The sequence below is a fragment of the Myotis yumanensis genome, unplaced genomic scaffold, assembly GCF_028538775.1.
Source record: "Myotis yumanensis isolate MYYU_CA2020_CCGP unplaced genomic scaffold, mMyoYum1.0.hap1 SCAF_14, whole genome shotgun sequence".
NCBI lineage: Eukaryota > Metazoa > Chordata > Mammalia > Chiroptera > Vespertilionidae > Myotis > Myotis yumanensis.
This window is the reverse complement of record NW_027223765.1, coordinates 55130395-55150884: the sequence shown is the minus strand read 5'-3', so window position 1 is coordinate 55150884 and position 20490 is coordinate 55130395. Positions and strand designations below refer to the sequence as shown.

The 20490-nt window shown below is 41.3% G+C and overlaps 1 protein-coding gene and 1 non-coding gene across 9 annotated transcripts in view; one reads left to right on the top strand and one right to left on the bottom strand.

Annotated features, from left to right (window-relative positions):
• MITF (melanocyte inducing transcription factor) overlaps positions 1–20490 on the bottom strand; it is a 230883-nt gene that overhangs the window by 76015 nt on the left and 134378 nt on the right. For 6 of the 8 annotated variants that reach the window (XM_070391004.1, XM_070391006.1, XM_070391010.1 and 3 more), the window contains exon 2: positions 3867–4116. In XM_070391004.1, the coding sequence (XP_070247105.1) occupies positions 3867–4116 (250 nt within the window). The remainder of the gene's footprint in view (positions 1–3866; positions 4117–20490) is intronic. The other 2 variants (XM_070391005.1, XM_070391007.1) reach the window with 1 other exon arrangement.
• LOC138992843 (U6 spliceosomal RNA) lies at positions 10416–10518 on the top strand. Its single transcript, XR_011468171.1, has one exon. It is a non-coding gene; the product is annotated as a U6 spliceosomal RNA (small nuclear RNA).

Sequence of the window (20490 nt, the reverse complement as noted above, 5' to 3'; positions counted from 1 at the left end):
AACAGAGGAATGTTTTCAAAGCATAAACTAATTTTCTCAAGCTATAAGCTGTCAGAGGCCTGCTGCTGCGGGCCGGAGAGGGGAGATGAGCTAGGTGTGGGATCCGGGCAATCAGTACTCAGTGTTAGGCAGAAGGCACAGTGAAAAGACATGCTTGGTGCGTGTGCGGACAACGGCACGGGGCTGGGCGCAATGCTGCTCCAGCTATGAGACCTGGCGTGTTCCAAGCTCTATGCCTGGGTGCTCTGCTTTCCTCTGAAAGAAGGTACATCAAACTTCAAACCTCAGGTCTGTCTGATTCCCATGTCAACAAAACCCACCTGTAGAAGAAACTGTTTCCATTAATGGTTTTAATGTTCCTTTTTGATAATTCTTAATTTAAAATACAAGGTGTGTTCACCACTGCAAAAAAAAAACATATTATGCACTACATTGGTTAATTTATGAAGAAGAAGCATCCTTAATTACAATATCCAATTGAGCAAGGCTGTTCTTAAACCCAGAGGGTATCTCTAGTACTTAAATACATAGCAATGAGTCTAACATTCCATGTTACCCAACATGAAAATCAATAATAGGAATAAAGGCACAAATTAATTAAATCAATAGGGAAACTCAAGGCTGATCCTGAAAACCTTCACAAATTTACAGACTAAATGATGACCGCCGGAAGATAAGCAATGCAAATTTCCAACCTCTAATACGAATTCCAAGGACTAGACCTAGTTTACCAGATGCTGTGAACAATTTTTAAACGCACTTTATAAAGCTTCATATATTTTAGGCATAACTGCCCCCCAAAAAGGGATTAACCTGGAAACACTCATTTAGCTTTTCAAATCAGTTACTCAGCCCATTGACAGCCTATCTCATGCTGGCAAGTTCAGCTTCTGTGTGTGATCTTCTATCAAGTTCTCGAAAACCAGGGGACCTGAGATCTCCCCAGGACTCTCCCTGCAGCACAGGCGCCTCTGCCTCCAGGGGAAGCAAGGGGTTCCGCCCAGGCAATTTAACTCTTTAAAAATCAAATGAAGAGTGTACTCAGGCTATACTCAGAAACACACATTCAATATAATCTGTATCATAATGCACTCAATTGGTAAACTTGATATTACTCATTCCTTGAATACATACATTCACTGAAAAATGGTCAGATTAAGCAAATGAACTGTTTTTGCTAGTAACCATTTACTTTATAAAATTATGCTTATGATTTAAATGGGAAAAGAAAAAAGTACATTTATCTCACCTTTCTATAACAAATATTTCATATTTTATACATTACACGTTTAAAAATATGTAAACAATTTTTTATTAAGTACCACGTCTTTAAGTATCTGAAGCAATCATTAATATGACCCTCCTTAAAAATGTTATTTGAATTTCTAAGAATGTCATATGAAATCATTTTATTTGGTCTTAAGGTTACTAAAATCTGTCTAAATAGCTATCAAACCATTCTCATTGCTATGCCAACAATTCCTGTTCTTCATGTATATGACACACTTTACTACTTTACATAAGTGAAGTGTAAAAATGCACGGCAGAGATCAACTATATTCAACATGAAATATAAATTTGCCAATTGCTCATTTTTAGTTGGATTAAGTCTCCTGGTCCTAACACTTTAGTTGTGCTTTAACTCTGGACATTTTCCTGTCACACCTTGTGGGGACTGCAGCTCAAGCCAGTATTACCAGTAAACTGTAACATATGAGGAAAACAAGTATGTTATTCAAACCACTTAGTAAAGATTTTAATTTTAATCATTTTTAAAATAACATATTTTAAGTAATAAGAACATTTAGGAATGATGTGCATTTATAAGATGATATGGAAATGGTTCAACACATTTGCATTTGGATAACTTCCCCACCATGGGATGTAACATCATTAATAGGAATATTGATTTCAATTAACATACTTGAACGTAATATCAAATATTACCTTTGAATTATACATAAACTACTACTAACACAACCCATGTTATCTCTTCTAAAATTTGACCTTCAGATATAAAAAGTTGACTAATACAGTGAATAAAATAGACATATTTCTCCATATTTTTTACTAATTCATACAACTTTAAATAATCTAAAGTAGGGGTCCTCAAACTACGGCCCACGGGCCACATGCAAATACAAATATTGTATTTGTTCCCGTTTTGTTTTTTTACTTCAAAATAAGATATGTGCAGTGTGCATAGGAATTTGTTCATAGTTTTATTTTAAACTATAGTCCGGCCCTCCAAAGGTCTGAGGGACAGTGAACTGGCCCCTGTTTAAAAAGTTTGAGGACCCCTGAGCTAAAGTATAGACAAAACAATTATGATATCTGTAAACAGTTAGAAAACTTAAGTCTTAAATAAATCTTAAGTCTATAAAAACTTATTGACTGCCAATCTTCACCCAAACAGAACACAAAGATTTAATATACAACCTATTCCCAAGAGAAAACCTTGCCTTTAGTTTGGGGGGAGGAAGGTGGGGAGTGATAAAATATTTATTAATTGAGGCAATATCCAGATTTTGATCACATTAGAGTAAACTTTTATGCTAAACTGTTTGGGTCTTTTTTGCTCTAACAGAATTTTAATCATGTGTTTTTCCCCATTAAAGAGTTTTATTATTTCATCATTACATTTTTAAAAAGTCTTTGCAAGTAAAAAACAATTTACTTTAAATTATTTTTAAAGCTTCTCTGTCCTACTTCCTGGGAAGGATCACATATTGCTTCGCAGTTATATCATCCCACTACTTTAGTGGTTCTCAACCTTCTGGCCCTTTAAATACAGTTCCTCATGTTGTGACCCAACCATAAAATTATTTTCGTTGCTACTTCATAACTGTAATGTTGCTACTGTTATGAATCATAATGTAAATATCTGATATGCAGGATGGTCTTAGGCTACCCCTGTGAAAGGGTTGTTCGACCACCAAAGGGGTCGCGACCCACAGGTTGAGAACAGCTGCACTACTTGCTTTAACAGTAAACTCTAACTAGTGGGAGATGGTATTGTGAGCACACAGAGGAAGGCAGAGACCAGCAATGAGTCACCGATGTGTGAAGTTCACATTGTTTAATGAACAGCGAACTCGAGACTCTTCAGAATGAATCAATTAGGTGAATGGATTAAAACTTTTTTAAGTAAGGGAACTTTCCTTGCATCAGTCATATTTAAGAGTTGGAGTGTTTATCTTTAAACTAGAAGTCTCTCCCAATGCGAAGTGGAGGACACGTGTGTGAGATGGAAGTCTACGCTCAGATGTTACAATTTTACTCGTAATTAGGAAGCTGTATGGCCCTAATGGAATGAGACTAACAGGCTCCACAGCTTCCACTCCAGCACGGAATCAAAGACCCACACAGACAACTCCCCGCAGTCCAGGGTCATGCCCTCTGGCAGTGAAAGCGAGAAAGCTCATCCTGGTTATACCTGAAGAGACCTTCTAAAAGAGTCAGGCTCTATAGCCAAGATGACTCACTACATAAAGAAGAAACTTAAAGAAGGGCCATGGAATGTATTAGGGGAAAATGCATACAACTTATTAGAAGAGGCTCCTTTTACATTTTAAACTTTCCCAAAGGAAGATGGAAAGATATGGCTACAACAGACACCCATTCCTACTTGTGATTTCTCATGGGACATCACTCTTCCTCATTAAACAAGGTCAGCACTAAGGGGACAAGAGCATGCAGTTGTCTTACAATCCAAAGCCATGGAGGGATTGGTGGGGTTGGCGATGACTGACATGATTCAGACAGGTCGCTAGGACCAAATACACATTCAGACAAATAAAATACCTAGAAAATGAAAAATGCTGGTTTGGCAGAGGGCTCGTCCAGCCAACAAGAGCGACACGTACCTTAAGGACTTCCATGGGCACCTGGGCGGCAGAGGGAAGGGTGGTGGGCACGCTGACGTTGATGGCCGGTGTCGGACTCGCAGGCACTCGCTGCTGCATGAACTGGGCCGCCTGCAGCCTCTGCTGCTGCTCCCTGCGCTCCTGCTCCTGCATCTGCTCACGCATGAGCTGCTGGCGTAGCAAGATACGTGATGTCATGCTGGAGGAGCTTAGCGGAGGCTTGGAGGCCCCAGGATGCTCCTCGGAACTGCTGTGAGAAAACCAAAAAAAAAAAAAGCACTTTTAGTTCCCTAATGAGACCTTTAATTTGCATTTGGGGTGTCCTAACTTGTATGATACCCCATGAAATGAACCTGTGCAATTGTAATCAAGCTGCAGAGTAGGCTCCACATAACTGAGAATCGTGCGGTGACAGCAAGGAAGTCATTAGCAGTTGAATTAAAATAAGTCATCTTGATTACATTGAGGCATTTTATCTTGTGGCTGAGAAGCGATGCCCACAAAGGCACCTGTTTCCTACATGTAAAAGTGAATTGCTTGATTTGCTTTTTTATAACCAAATCTCACCAAATAACTACTACGTGTTGTCCCAATTCCTCGAAGATGTCTGAAATGTTTACTAACACGGAGTACTTTAAAGGAAAGGTGCATTTCGCCAATGGGGTCATTTTTTAAAGATACAGGAAGTAAAAATCATTAATGAAAGAAGTACTTGGAGGAAAATATTCACACTGAACTTGACCTCAGCCCTTGGGAAAGGGGCAGAAGCTGGCTGGACACCCAGCTCCTCCGCCTGGTTCTCTCTGTGCATGCCTTCTGATGCACGCTGGCGTGCCCTTTCCTAACCGCTCTGCGAGTTCCCCAGGAAGCTGACTTCTCCTGGCAGGGGACTGACTCTTCCCAAAATTATTTCTAATGCTTAGACACTAGTCACCAGTGACGAAAAAATGACTTCCTAATTGTCCTAAATATGGTTTTCAATCACTTATCTTGCCAGTTCTATGACATTAGCAGTTATTAACACATCCAGAACAGAGGGATGACAATAGGTATTGCCCAATTATCCATTTATGAACGTGGGAGGTGTTTTTGAAATTTTCATTGCATCATTATATTTTAAAGCCCTAGCTCAGAAGGGTTTTGTGAGAATTAGATAAAATAATAAAATAATTCACATAAATCCCCTAGTTCCGTGGTCAGCAAACTGCGGCTCGAAAGCCACATGCGGCTCTTTGGCCCCTTGAGTGTGGCTCTTCCTAAGCCTTAGGAGTACCCTAATTAAGTTAATAACAATGTACCTACCTATATAGTTTAAGTTTAAAAAATTTGGCTCTCAAAAGAAATTTCAATCGTTGTACTGTTGATATTTGGCTCTGTTGACTAATGAGTTTGCCGACCACTGCCCTAGTACAATGAGCACCATACCATGTATTATTGCCTCAATAGATAGTCACTGTTGCTGTAATTACTTAGAAAATTTAACTGTTCTTTATTTCCATTTTTTATTAATCATACTTTATTAATTGTATCTTTTTTTAATTCTGTTTTATTGCTTAAAGTATTACAAAGAGTATTACATATGTCTCCTTCCCCCCCCCCCCCCCCTTGACATTCCCTCTGCCTCCCCTACCCACCAGTGTCTTATGTCCATTGGTTATGCTTATATGCATGCATACAAGTCCTTCGGTTGATCTCTTATTGTCCATAAAAACATATATAATATTAAAATACAGTAGGAACAGAGGGATATGTTTACAGTCCCTCTTACAACATGGGATTATTTTTCATACTTAAAGGACTATCCCTTTGTCCACTTTTACTAAAAAAACTAACAACAGGAATGAGGTTTAGATTTAAGCTGCCTGAAGGGCTAAAACTGAAACAGGGATTTTCCTCACACACAAAACTGCAGTCAGAAGCCCTCAGTGAGGCCAAAGGGAAGTGTATTGGGTTGGGATGGAGTCTGAGAGGCTCTGGGCCTCCCGCAATGTGCTTTTCTAAAAGCTATGTTCAGGACAAACAGTGCAAAACCTTAGCATCTGGAAATGGAGAAAGGTGACATTCGAGAAAAGATTCACTCCTGTGTCACTCTTCAAGGGAAGCAGCTTTTTTGACCATAAACCCCAGTATTGTCTTTACCTTCTAAAAAAACAACAAATAAAGCCTTTAAATCATCGACCATCCTCATGAATTCTTTCAGACTCTGCAAGTGAGGATGAAGAAATGTCTATGCTTGCCCTGCCCACACTCCCAGAAACGCCATCACAGAGGGCCAGCAGGCAGACTACCTAGTTACCCGTTTCCCTAAACTGTGGCAGGTTCATATAATGTAACACTACGCAGCCATTACAATGGTAGAGAAATATATGTATTGTTCTGAATAAAAACTACACAGTATAATCTACTTATTTTTATTTGTTCTTTTAAGGGATATTTTATTTGTTACATATTTTACTTTATTGAAAAGAACTTAAAATTTTATTTTTAATCAGTTTACATTAAATATTATTTTGTATTAGTTTCAGGTGTACAGAATAGGAGTTAGACAACCATATACTTTACCATTTGCAATAGCACAGATGGACCAAATAAGTCATTCAAAGAAACACAAATACCATGTGATTTCACTTATATGTGGAATCTAAAGAACAAAATAAATAAACAAACAAAACAGAAACAGACTCATACACAGAGAATAAATAGTTGCCAGAGGGGAGGGGCTTGGGGGACTGGGTGAAAAAGAAGGGATTGCTCTGGCCGGTGAGGCTCAGTTGGTTGGAGCAACATCCCATTCACTGATGGGTTGTGGGTTCGATTCCAGGTGAGGGCACATACCCAGGTTGAGGGTTCGATCCCCGGTCGATTCCCAGTCGGGTCATGTACAAGAGGCAACTGATCGATGTTTCTCACATTGATGTTTCTCTCTCGAACCCTCTTCCTTTCTCTCTTTCTCTAAAAATCAATTAAAAATTTTTTAAACATATCCTCCAGTGAAGATTAAAAAAAAGTTGAAGGGATTAAGAAGTACAAATTGGTAGTTATAAAATAGTCACAAAATAGGAGATGTAAAGTACAGCATAGGGAATACAGTCAATAATATTGTAATAACCATGTATGTATGGTGTCAGGTGAGTAGTGGAAGTATTGGGCGGACAAAATATAATAAACTTAGAAAAGCCAGATGCAAAATAGTATTCAAGATATGATCCAATTTTTTAAATGTTCACTAATTAAGAAGTATAATGATACCATCACTCTGGACCTTTGCTGGTAAGTATCATTACAGTCTTTTAAGAGCACAACTTAAAGGTCTTATCAAAAGCTGCGAAACTGTTCATACAATCTGATTCAAAATTTCATTCGTGGACAACATTCCTAAGAAAATAACTCAAAATGTAGAAAACCTGACATTACAAAGCTATTTTCAAGTTGCTAAATGTTCTGTGCACCTAAATTTGTTGAGAATGGTTAAGTAAATTAGGAGGGAATTGCTGGCCAAAGGGCACAAAGTTTTTGTTACAAGATGCCTAAGGTCTGAGGACCTGAGGTACATACAGTATGGAGGCTGTAGGGAATGATTATTCTCATTACAAAAAAAAAAAAAAAAAATGGTAACTATGTGAGGTAACAGATGTGTTATGTAGCTTGATTTTAATCATTTAACCAATACATACATGAAGATATATACCCCAAATATATGCCATTTGTGTCAATTATACCTGAACAAAGTTGGGGGGAAAATAAAACCATTTAAGAGATTTAAGCATAAAATAGGTTTTAAAAAAGTAGATCAGAATACATGAATGATACATGAATTTGATAATATAGCATTTTTTAAAATACAGACTACAGAACAAAGTGGAAAATGCCTGTAATAAGAGTACATTAAAGAGTAGGATACAAAAATGTATTTACATTCTAATTTAAAATAAGAACAGCCTGTGCATGCTCACAATACGCATGACTACAGGGAATGCCTAGAGATGTTCATAGTTGCCAAGTTGCCAGAGTCGGAGTGGAATTACAGGTAAATTTCTTTTTCAGTCTTTCCCCTGCTAAGCTAAATAAAGCCATAATGATTTTTCCCAATGGCAAACTATATGCTGCTAATTTCAGAAAATGAAAAAATGACCTGAGTGATCAAAGTCACCATTTGGTTAGAAAAGGGGACTGGATCCGAGGGGAACGCAGGGACTGCCTCCAGCACAGGGGTGCTCAGAGTCTTCAGAATCCAGAGCAACCCAACCCTCTTTTTCTCATTGTTTCCTCCAGACACACATAGAGTGGACAATGTTGATACCCTGCCTATGAGTAAACCATGTACTCATCCACATAATAAAAGTAGCCATTACTCAAAATAATCTATTTACCCGGTAGAAGATCAGCAAAAATAAACTGTACTAGTACTTCCCTAAATGAAGAAAAAAAGGGCAGGGTGGGGCACTATTTAAAATAAATAAATAAACAGTCTTAGCATTCAGAGCCTGTCAGGTTAGGACGTTTCCAGAGACGCTGATCCTTGTGATAGGAACATGAGCAACCCTTTGTGCAGCAGCAAATGCAGCTGTGGAATAATTGCACTAATTAGCTGCCCACTGGCTGTGATTTTTGGGGGGGGAGAGGGAAGATGAGGTCAGGGGAATCCTGTCAATTAACAGTAAAGCATTCTGGAGACTCCTTAAGTTAAAATTACGAGTTACCAACCACATTAAGGCTTTGGACTTTAAAGTTGATAACAATGTCATTTAAAGTATTTACTGAACTATCCAATCAGAAAATAAAGCATATTGAGGCAGTAGATCCATGTAAGTAAAAGGAAACCCCACTAAGAAAACCTAGCAGAGCTCACTAGTTGACATTACTAACAAATCTTCCAAAAATAAAGTGCAAAGGAAGATTGCAGTTACTTCATTGCACACCTCCTTGTGGGATATTTCTATGTCATTAAGATAACTCCAGGTTCTCAGCTTCACTTTCAACCTTTTAAACATCCCTTTCTCTTCGAAATAATTGAATCTGTAATGATCACCTTATACACAAAAATGAAGATATCCACACTTCTAAATGTTAGCAGGACAAATAAGCATAAATGTTTTAAACTCATAGTTGAGGTGAGAACATTACAAGTGACCACAAAGCATATTTTTTTCTTTTTTTAAAATGTTTATTGAATTTATTGGGGTGACATTGGTTAATAAAATAATATAGGTTTCAGTACAATTCTATAATACAACCTTGCAGAAGTGACTTTTCCAATTATTAGCTCCTTTTAAAAAAATCTTAGTTTTTAAACTGTCTATTGTAAAATAAGACCCTGATACTGAAGTCTCTGCTGTAAGTAAGCAAGGAGAGCTGTCCAAATGCATTTAATTCTAGAAGCTAACTGAATTCATCCAGGGCCAGAGAAGCTCAACCTGCCTTAGATAATCCTAATTCCATGAGTCTGATTCTTTTTAATCAGATTATGTAAAGGTCATATATTCAATAAATACAGGGTGTCCCCAAAAATGTACACACACTATAACAGCTGACAGCTCAACTTTCAAAATGAAATGTATTTTAGTAAACACTGCCTTTATAATTATTCAAAGTGTGTGTATACATTTTGGAAAAACAAGCTTCAGTTAGGGAGTGCTTCCTCTCCGCCAGGTGTGGGGCTACCTGGTCTCTGATCTCAGAGTTTAATGCCATGAACATACAGTTTTGATGAGATGCCTTAAAATGAAGTCAATTGTCTAGATTATCTGACTGTTACCTAGTTCCATGTGGGAAGGCACACACTCGCCATAAGAAAGCACCGTTTGGAAGTCAAGAGGCCAAAGCCTGTGCTGGCTCACACAGGACGCACTGAAGCCACTCACACCTCCCTGAGATGCGGGCATCACGGCACAGTGAGCTGCGACTGACATCAATGGGGCTCGCATTCTAGTCCAGTCCCTGGTGAGCAGTGATTTTTAAGGAGCCCTTTCACCTCTCCGAGCCTCTCCAGAATGTTCTTCCCCAAGGTACGGTGTTAACTAAGTTAAAGTGCTTGACCCAGCAGTTGGAATATGGACAACAGGTAGCCACAGATACGTGACGACTTGTGCTCCAAATTACTTGGTATATTCTAAATTCAAATAGTTAATTCCACTGCCTTCATTGACCACTTAAGTATATCAGAAATTCCATGCAATCCATTACCCCAGCATCTAAGCACTATCTGCCTGCCTACTCCTCACCGGTGACAGTGCTGCCAAACCCTTTACGAGGCCTATGGCTCAGGCTCTGGCCTCCACACCAGGGTCTCATGGTAGGAGACTAGAGGTCAGTTGGAACTTGTTCTCTAGGCTGAAGGAGCTGATAAACTTTCCCCTGCGTTTCCTCTTTTCATTTCCCCACACAGAATCAAGCTCTGCCATTTACTAACTTGTAACTGTGGCCAAGTTAGTCCATCTCTGAGCTTCGATTTTTCTTACTTATAAAGAGTATTTATATTTAATACATCTGCCTGTCAGCACTGTGATGAAGATTAAAATTTGTAATAGAGGTAAAAAGCTAAGCATATGGTGCTCATTTTGGCCGCACATCACTAAAGTTGGAACAATGCACAAAAGATGAGCATGGCCCCTGCAAGGATGGCATGCAAATTCATCAAGCAGCCCACATTTTTTTAGTTGTACACTTGAAACCTGAGTGGTCTTGTAAACCAATGAAACCCCAATAAATTCAATTTTAAAAAAGCTAAGCACATGACTAAAACATAGTCCAATAAATGGGAACAGAGTTCAAAAATTAGTAAAAAAAAAAAAAAAAGAAGATTAGAAAACTGAACATGCTACTTCATTCCTGATGCAAGTCTGGACCATAGCAGATCCGTCTTTTAGGGTTTAGGCATCCATATTTAAATCAGAGAACTTGACAAAGTGTTCAAAGGTGAAGAGAGAAGATAATTTATCCTGCGATTATCCCCTGAATCATAAAGTAAAAGTCCTAGTATCTTTCTCCAGGAAAAATTAATATTCATTATAATCATTCAGTTGATAAGAGCTCCAAGCCTAGCACTTGCCTGCACTAGGGCACAGTGTGAGTCTGCACAGGAAAGTACAACGTGATGTTCACATCCACAGCGGAGACACAGAAAGGCACAATAACATCAGCTTCGCAAAGTACGAGTGAGAAAGCTATGTCATGGAGGGGCTAAGCCACTGGGTTTCCAAACGCACAAGGCTGGCTGTCACAAAATCAGCGGAGTACCTGTCTAAAATCAAAATGCCCAGTCTCCATCCTTAGAAACTGATTTCAGTTTAGGTAAGTCCCAGGAATCAATAGGTCTACAAAAATTCTACAGTTGCCCTGGCCAATATGACTCAGTTGGTTGGGCGTGTTCTATGCACAAAATGTTGCTGGTTCAATTCCCGGTCAGGGCACATGCCCAGGTTTTGGGCTCAATTCCTGGCAAGAGGTGTACATGAGGCAGTCAATTGATATTCTCTCTCACATCAATGTTTCTCTTTCTCCCACTCCCTCTCTCTCTAAAAATCAATTAAAAAAAAATCTTCAAAAAATATTCTGCAGTTGATTCTGATGTCTAGCCATGTTTGGAAACTAATAGTCAAACACCCAGGTTCACCCAGCCCTTTAGTTGCAGCTGGCATGTGAACCCACATCTCTGGTTCTTAGACCAGAGTACTTCCGTCCTTTTCTGAGGAAATTTGCACTCCGTGCCCACCTCCAGAATCCTGGCAGGAGCTCTGAAGAGTCCTTCCAATACAGAATCAATGTGTGGAATGAGATGGAATAGGAGGACTGCTCAGTCCTGCCAAGGGGCCCTAAACCCAGGCAGACAAAAACATCAGTCGAGAAAATGCCTGTGGACCTTTATGGTTACAACAGAACTACGTTATCACAACTAAAAGGAACACAGGCTGTATCTACGGAAACTGCCCTGACCAGATTGTTCTGTCAGCTAGAAGAAATTCTCAGGAGTCTTTTAAAAATGCCTTCGAGTGCAAAACTCACTGAAGTGTGCGCGGGAAAATGGATGTGTCTTTCTAGATGACACTCGAACACTTAGGAATGATTGCACATCTTTCCAGTCCTTCCAGAGCAATCACTTTGCAAATTTAAGGATGACTTTTTCACCATGTACCATGGAGGCAAATACCAATAAGAAAATATTTGAATCGAAATAAGAAAGTAAGAAACTGTCATTTGTACTTAAAGTAGCCGAGAGTCTAACCATGGAAATGTGAAAGTACCAGATTTCACAGTTCGGCTTCAAAAATTGAGATCTTCTGGACTTTTGCCACCTTGGGTTTTACTGGTCAAAATTCAAACCAAAAAATGAAGACCTGCCAAAATTCCAGCATTTCCCAGTAATATTACCAGCCCAAACTACTAATACTACCAGTTTCTGGTGCAGAAAAAATAAAAAGGGCTTGCAGGGTGTAGCTAGCCTTTCTCCTCTTCTTTCCTTCGACAAATATTTGAATGTTTTCCAAAGGCCAGGTTCTCTGACTCTGAGGGACATCACGGTGTCCACAGTGGATGGGACTCCTGCCTCTGGGGCTGTGTGCCTTTCACTGACAGGAGGAGGAAAACATACTAGAAAGTAAGAACCAGCAATAATATATAAGTTAAAATCTGAAATCTCCTTTGTTCAACAAGTAGACCCCATTAGTTGATAAAAATTGGAGGCTCTCATATATTTAAGATCAATATTCCTTAACTTGGATCTTTAGCAGGTACCATTAAGAGTAATCTCAATAATTGATTAGCTCAAAATCAAGAGAACCGTAATAATGTTCCCAATACATCAATATTCTTCTAAAAGAGAGTACAAAAAAATGCCTGGTGCACGAAATTTGTGCACTGGGGGCTTGGGCAGGTCCCTCAGCCTGGCCTGTGCCCTTTTGCAGTCCAGGACCCCTCGCGGTCCAGGACCCGTCGGGGGATGTCCGCCTGCTGGCTTAGGCCCAATCTCCCCAGGGATCGGGCCTAAGCCGGCAGTCAGACAACCCTCTCACAGTTCGGGACTCTCGCAGTCCGAGACCTCTCGCTCCCTACCACCCGCCTGCAGCGAAGGCAGGAAAGGCTCCCGCCACTGCTGCTGCGCTTGCCAGCCATGAGCTCGGCTTCTGGCTGAGCGGTGCTCCCCCTCTTGGAGCACACTGACCACCAGGGAGCAGCTCCAGCATTGAGCGACCCGTCGTTCTGGTCGTTCCACCATAAAGGTCACGTAGGCTTTTATTATATAGATATGTGTGCATATATACATATGTGTACATGTATATATTCCATCATTTTTATTATGTATTTTTGTACATCTTGCATACTATAATATTAGTCCAGTGGCACATGTACACAATCTACACTAATAAAAGACAAACATGCTAATTGACCGTACCTTCGCTACACCCCAAGCCACGCCTGCCAGCCAATCAGAGAGACTATATGCAAACCAAGATGGCGGCCGGCAGCCACGGAGCTGGAGCAAGCAGTAGGCTTGGTTGCTCAGACAATGGAGGAAGCCAAGCTTCCTGCCTGTCCTGAGCCAGCTGTGGCCTCCGCTCATGCAACAAAGTTTCAATTATAAAAGACAAATAAATCCCAGATACCTGCTTCCAGCCAGCCTCCACTGGGAGCTTGGGTGGCTGGGGGCTTAGCTAGCCTGAAAACGACACTCAGCCTCTCACCCAGACTGGCCAGGCACTGCAGCAGGACCCCACACCCTGAAGGGGCTGTGGCCATCCTGCAAATGGCCCTCAGCCCCTCACCCAGGATGGCCAGGCACTCCAGTGGGGACCCCCACACTGAAGGGGCTGTGGCCAGCCTGCAAATAGCCATCAGCCCCTCACCCAGGCTTACCAGGCACCCCACCCTGAAGGGGCTGTGGCCAGCCTGCAAACAGCCATCATCCCCTCACCCAGGCTTACCAGGCACCCCACCCTGAAGGGGCTGTGGCCAGCCTGCAAGCAGCCATCAGCCCCTCACCCAGGCTGGCCAGGCACCCAGCGGGGACCCCCACCCTGAAGGGGCTGTGGCCAGCCTGCAAACAGCCAACAGCCACTCACCCAGGCTGGCCACACCCTCATGGGGTGAGGGTCCCCGCTGTGGGGCTTGGCCAGCCTGCAAACTGCCATCAGCCACTCACCCAGACTGGCCAGGAACCCCAGCAGGACCCCCCTACCCTGAAGGGGGTGTGGCCAGCCTGAAAACAGCCCTCAGCCAGGCTGGCCAGGCAACCCAGTGGGGACCCCCACCCTGAAGGGGGTGTGACCAGCCTGAAAATAGCCATCAGCCCCTCACCCAGACTGGCCAGACACTGCAGCGGGACCTCCACCCTGATCCGGGACATCCTTCAGGGCAAACCAGCCGGCCCCCACACGTGTACCAGGCCTCTATCTATACTAATAAAAGACAAAGATGCTAATTGACCGTACCTTCGCTACACCCAAGCCATGCCCACCAGCCAATCAGAGAGACTATATGCAAATTAACCCAACCAAGATGGCGGCTGGCAGCCATGGAGCTGAAGCAAGCAGTAGGCTTGGTTGCCTGGGCAATGGAGGAAGCCAAGCTTCCTGCCTGTCCTGAGCTGGCTGTGACCTCCGCTCATGCAACAAAGTTTCAATTATAGAAGACAAATAAATCCCAGATACCTGCTTCCAGCCAGCCTCCACTGGGAGCTTGGGTGGCTGGGGGCTGTGGCCAGCCTGCAAACAGCCATCAGCCCCTCTCCCAGGCTGGCCACACCCTCATGGGGTGAGGGTCCCCACTGGGGGGCTTAGCCAGCCTGAAAACAGCACTCAGCCCCTCACCCAGACTAGCCAGGCACCCCAGCAGGACGCCCCACCTTGAAGGGGCTGTGGCCAGCCTGCAAATGGCCCTCAGCCCCTCACCCAGGCTGGCCAGGCACCCCAGGGGGACACCCACACTGAAGGGGCTGTGGCCAACCTGCAAACAGCCATCAACCCCTCACCCAGGCTGGCCAGGCACTCCTATATAATAAAAGGGTAATATGCAAATTGACCCTCACCGCAGAACCACTGGGAATGACTGGTCGCTATGACACACACTGACCACCAGGGAGCAGGTGCTCAATGCAGGAGCTGCCCCCTGGTGGTCAGGGTGCTCTCACAAGGGGAGCTCTGCTCAGCCACAAGCCAGGCTGACGGCTGCCAGTACAGCGGTGGTGGTGGGAGCCTCTCCCGCCTCCTCAGCAGCGCTAAGGATGTCTGACTGCCAGCTTAGGCCCAATCCCCCAGGGAGCGGGCCTAAGCCAGCAGGTGGTCATCCCCCATGGGGTCCCAGACTGCAAGAGGGCACAGGCCAGGCTGAGGGACCTCCCCCAAGTGCACAAATTTTTGTGCTTGTGCATTGGGCCTCTAGTTTATAAAATAAAATAAAAAATATATTAAGAGAGTTTGATTGAAAAAAACTCTTTAACTAGGAGTGATGACCAAAAATGTTTAACAGATCTCAGTAACATATGAACAATGTTCTTCCAGGCAACTTTTATCATCAGAATTTTTAAAATTTGGTTATTTTCACCACTCCCAAAGAGTTTCTCACTTCTATACACTCCAACTAAGGAGAAGGTCCATCTCAGCATTTTCAACCAAGGATATGAGGGTGCCATTTCCTCACTTTATGACTACACTGCTCTCCATTCCCAAAGATGGCATTATAGTGTGGCATACTCTTAGCACTCTATTCCCTTCAAGAAACTGTGTCCGAGAGTCAGAGCATCACATGGTTCTAAAGCAGATGGGGTTGGTGTGGCTCACACTCAAGCTTTGTCTTCACACCAAGCCTCCTTCTACTAGACCATACTCTGCTCCCATTCACACCCAGCTGCTGTGTCTTAAAAGATTCTGAAAAATTCATCTCCTATGAGTGTGTGTAATTGGCAAGGCGTGGCATGATATCCCACCTAGAGTATTTTAGAAGGGAGAACTTTTTATCCCAAACTTGGACAATCTAATGACAGAACTCAGTTATCAGTGTGAAAATAATTGCAAGGATCTTTTTAAAGACAGAAAGCCCTTCTATCCTTACTCAAACAACTGCCTCAGGCACACGGTATGCTCTGTGGACTTGTCTGGACCACATCCTAATAGGTCAGAGAAGACTGGGAAGCCTTACCCTACCATCACTTAATAATTATTGCATGCTGACCAAGTTTGCATACTGTGTGGATATTGAGACAGAAGTACAAACTGTGGTCTCAGGAGCAGTCCAGGTGAAGGAGGCAGCCTGACACATAGGAATGATGGCCTATGGTTGTCACATGTCATTGATGCCTGCCCAGGATCCTGTCCCACTTATTTGGCAAAATACCTTGATTTCACTTTGAAGAACCAGCCTGCTCACTTTCAGTTCATGAGGTTATGGTGGTGCTACTAATTCCAGGCATAGAGACACACCCAGGCTGGCCAATCACATTGAAGCTCGTGCTACAAGATCATCCAGTAAGAGTCAGCACTATGCCCTTGACTAGAACTACTGGGATAAAATAACTCTCTTTAAAGTTTGGGAAAGTGGTAGAATGTAGAATGTAAATCTGAAATTTCCTGGACCTATCTGGAAAAAGAAAAAAGCCAAACCAGAAGAAAGAGGGAACAGAGAACTGAAAACAAGGAAGAATAAAGAAGGAGCTGGTGTTTGGATGACAGTGAGCACCTGAATCAAACCATCCCTGAAGACTTGATAAGGCTGAATGCTGGATGTTGATTTACAAGGGCCAATATCCATTTCTGATTAGGCCATTTGATGTGCTCTGGTGTACCACAAATGGTTTTTGTGACATTTTAGAAAATACCAGCAACGTAGCAGGATACGAAATTAACACCCAGAAATCTATGGCATTTTTATACACCAATAACAAATTCACAGAAAGAGAAACTAAAAGAATAATCCCATTAACCATTTCAACAAAAAAAAAATTAAGATACCTAGGAATAAACTTAACTAAGGAGGTAAAAAAAAACTGTACTTGGAAAACTACAGAACGTTGAAAAAAGAGATAGAGGAAGATATAAACAAGTGGAAGAATATATCGTGTTCATGGATTGGTAGAATCAACATCATTAAAATGTCCATACTACCCAAAGCAATCTATAGATTTAGTGCAATCCCCATTAAAATACCAATGGCATACTTCACAGATCTAGAACAAACTCTCCAAAAATTTATATGGAATTAAAAAAGACCCAGAATAGCCGTGGCAATCCTGAGAAAGAATAACAAAATTGGAGGAATCACAAATCTCAAAACTGCCTCGTACTGGCACAAGAACAGACATATAGACCAGTAGAACAGAACAGAGAACCCAGAAATTGACCCAAGCCATTATGCTCAATTAATATTTGACAAAGGAGGCAAGGGCATACGATGGAGTCAAGACAGTCTCTTCAATAAATGGTGTTGGGAAAACTGGACAGATACAAGCAAAAAAAATGAAACTATACCACCAACTCACACCATACACAAAAATAAACTCAAAATGGATAAAAGACTTAAATGTAAGATGGGAAACCTTAAAAATCTTAGGAGAATCCATGGGCAGACATATCTCATAGCAATATCTTTACCGACACATCTCTTAAGACAATGGAAACTAAGGAGAAAATAAACAAGTGGGACGACATCAAAATAAAAAGCTTCTGCATTGCAAAAGAAAACATCAACAAAACAACAAGAGAGCCCACTGCATGAGAGAACATATTTGCCAATGTTATCTCCGATAAGGGCTTAATCTCCAAAATTTACAGGGAACTCATACAACTTAACAAGAGGAAGATAAACAATCCAGCAAAACAATGGGCAAAGGACCTAAATAGATACTTTTCGAAAGTGAACATACATAAGGTCAAGAGACATATGAAAACATGCTCAAAGTCACTAATCATCTGAGAGATGCAAATCAAAACAACAATGAGGTACCATCTCACTCCTGTCAGAATGGCTATCATCAACAAATCAACAAACAAGTGCTGGCGAAGATGTGGAGAAAAAGGAACCCTCGTGCACTGCTGGTGGGAATGCAGACTGGTGCAGCCACTGTGAAGAACAGTATGGAGTTTCCTCAAAAAGTTAAAAATGGAACTCCCATTTGACCCAGTGATCCCACTTCTGGGAATATATCCCAAGAAACCAGAAACACCAATCAGAAAAGACATATGCACCCCTATGTTCTTAGCAGCACGATTTACAATAGCTAAGATTTGGAAACAGCCTAAGTGCCCATCAGCAGATGAGTGGATTAAAAAACTGTGGTACATCTACACAATGAAATACTATGCTGCTGTTAAAAAGAAAGAACTCTTTCCATTTTCAACAGAATGGGCGGACCTGGAGAACATTATGCTAAGAAAATAATCCAGTTGGAGAAAGATAAATATCACATGATGTCACTCATTTGTGGAATATAATGAACAACTGATGAACAAAAATAGATACAGAGACATAGAAGCATCGAACAGAGAGTCAAACCTTAGAGGGAAGTCAGGGGAAGGGAGGCGTGGTAAGAGATCAACCAAAGGACTTGTGTGCATGCATATAATTATAACCAATGGACACAGACAGTAGGGGAATAAAGGCATGTGCTAGGGGGCAGGGGTGGGCGAGGAGAAGTCAATGAGGGGGAAAGGAGACATATGTAATACTTTCAACAATAAAGAATTAAAAAGAAAGAGAGAGAGATAGCATTCTTTGAAACTCTGCCATCATGTTCCCTGGAATTTGACTGTAATGGCAGGAGCCCCAGCAGCCATGTTGGACCATGACGATGAGGCCCCTAAACTTAGTGATGGAGCTGGAATATACCTGGTTATTCATGAAGACAGGAATTTTTGTTTTATTCACATTTCTATTCCCCAGCACCTAGAAGAATATGTGGCACATATTAGGATGAATAAATACATGTTCAATGGGTAAATTTGGTGTCTCTACCCTAACAAATACCCCACCTCATAAAGTCAGATAATACTAGAACCTTGGTGTTGGAAGACCTTCACTCAAACAATTTGCTTAAATCATCCAGTGACAGAGACACGTTTTTTCCAAGGAGATCTGAGTTCTAGAGACCGTATTTCCTTAATTCTAAGACAAATTTTCCCTTTGCACTTTAAGACTTTCCAAATCAAAACAGATCTTATAATCAATGTATATATTTAATAGAGTTTTCTCCTCCCTCAAACAGTTGCCTTATAATCAATACCTAATTCAACATAAGGAAATACACTTGATAGACAATTCTGTAGCATTGGACTCTTCGTGGCTCCTCAATAGCTGAAATGAGTTAAAGTTTGGGTAATTCAGAAATCTGGGCTTGGAGAAACCCGTCCATAAAAAGGCAGAGGAAGAAATGTCAACTGATTCAGGATCTTGAATGAAAATCCACAGGACAGACAAGGAACAGCAGGCACACCGAGGCAGAGTCCTGGCTCTCCCCCTTCAGCTATGTGACTTCACCTGCCCACACCTCCATGTTCTCACTTGCAAAACAGGCAGGAAAAAGTACCTGTCATCCAGCGGATATAAGAAGCAAATGTGTTAATGAGCCGTGGTCAACACCCCATATAGACAGTCAGTAAAAGCTTGGCTAGGACTTCTTCGCCATGCGTTTTCATTCCTGCACTCGCACCCTTTGAACATCTCAGCATCTCACAACTAGTGAAAACTGAAGTGATTTTCTAGGAAGCCCAAACTCTTAGAATGTTGCTATGCTGTGCCTTTCTTTCCTAGAGGAAAATACAAAAGAAACAATTAACTCACAGGGTGTGCCCTCCCAGAAATAACAGACACAAAGAAGTTAATGGGCAACAGCTCAGTGGACAAGGTTTGTCAGCAATATGTGCTAAGAATTTCATTCTGGGAGTCTGCAGGGGAAGCATGCTCCCACGGCAAGTATTTCTGTTAACCAGAACAAAACTTCAAAGTAATTAAGCAAAAGTAGTTGAAATCAAGATGAACTTCAGCATTCATTCAAGGGTGACAACACCACTGTGCATCAGAATGACACGTTTAGCCATTCACAAGATCCAGCAATTTAAAATTAATATTTTAAAAATTATTAACTTATAGAGGACATTCTTATGAAGTATGAATCACAAGGGGTGATTATCATCTCACTATTATCTGCTTTACAAAGTAGAAATTTAAACGTTTTTAGCATGATGCCATTTTAAAGACATAATTATATATGTATATACTTTGTTCATAGAAATTATCTATCATTTTAAAGAGATAAGTAATTAAATTGTTTTAATGACATACAGCATGAAAAAATCTATAAAAGTAAACTCGATGCAGCAAAAACAGCACAAGAAATTTGAAATCATTTTAATAGCTTCTATAAGATCTTTTAAGATATACCTACTGAAAATGAACTTTAGCCACATTTAAATTTGTGGGAATTTTCTTTCAAGAATCAGATTCTCAAAATAGTTCAGCTACATTTAGTATTTTTCCATTATTCTTGCCGTCTTTAAACACCTTCACAAGCTGCTGAACATAATGCTTTCCTGACTTAATCAGAGCCTCTCTCATGACCCAGGAACGCTCAGTAAATAATTATTAAGCCCAGAGGTGGCTTTTGCATAAGTTGATTTGCCTGAATGCCTATTCACCCAGGAAC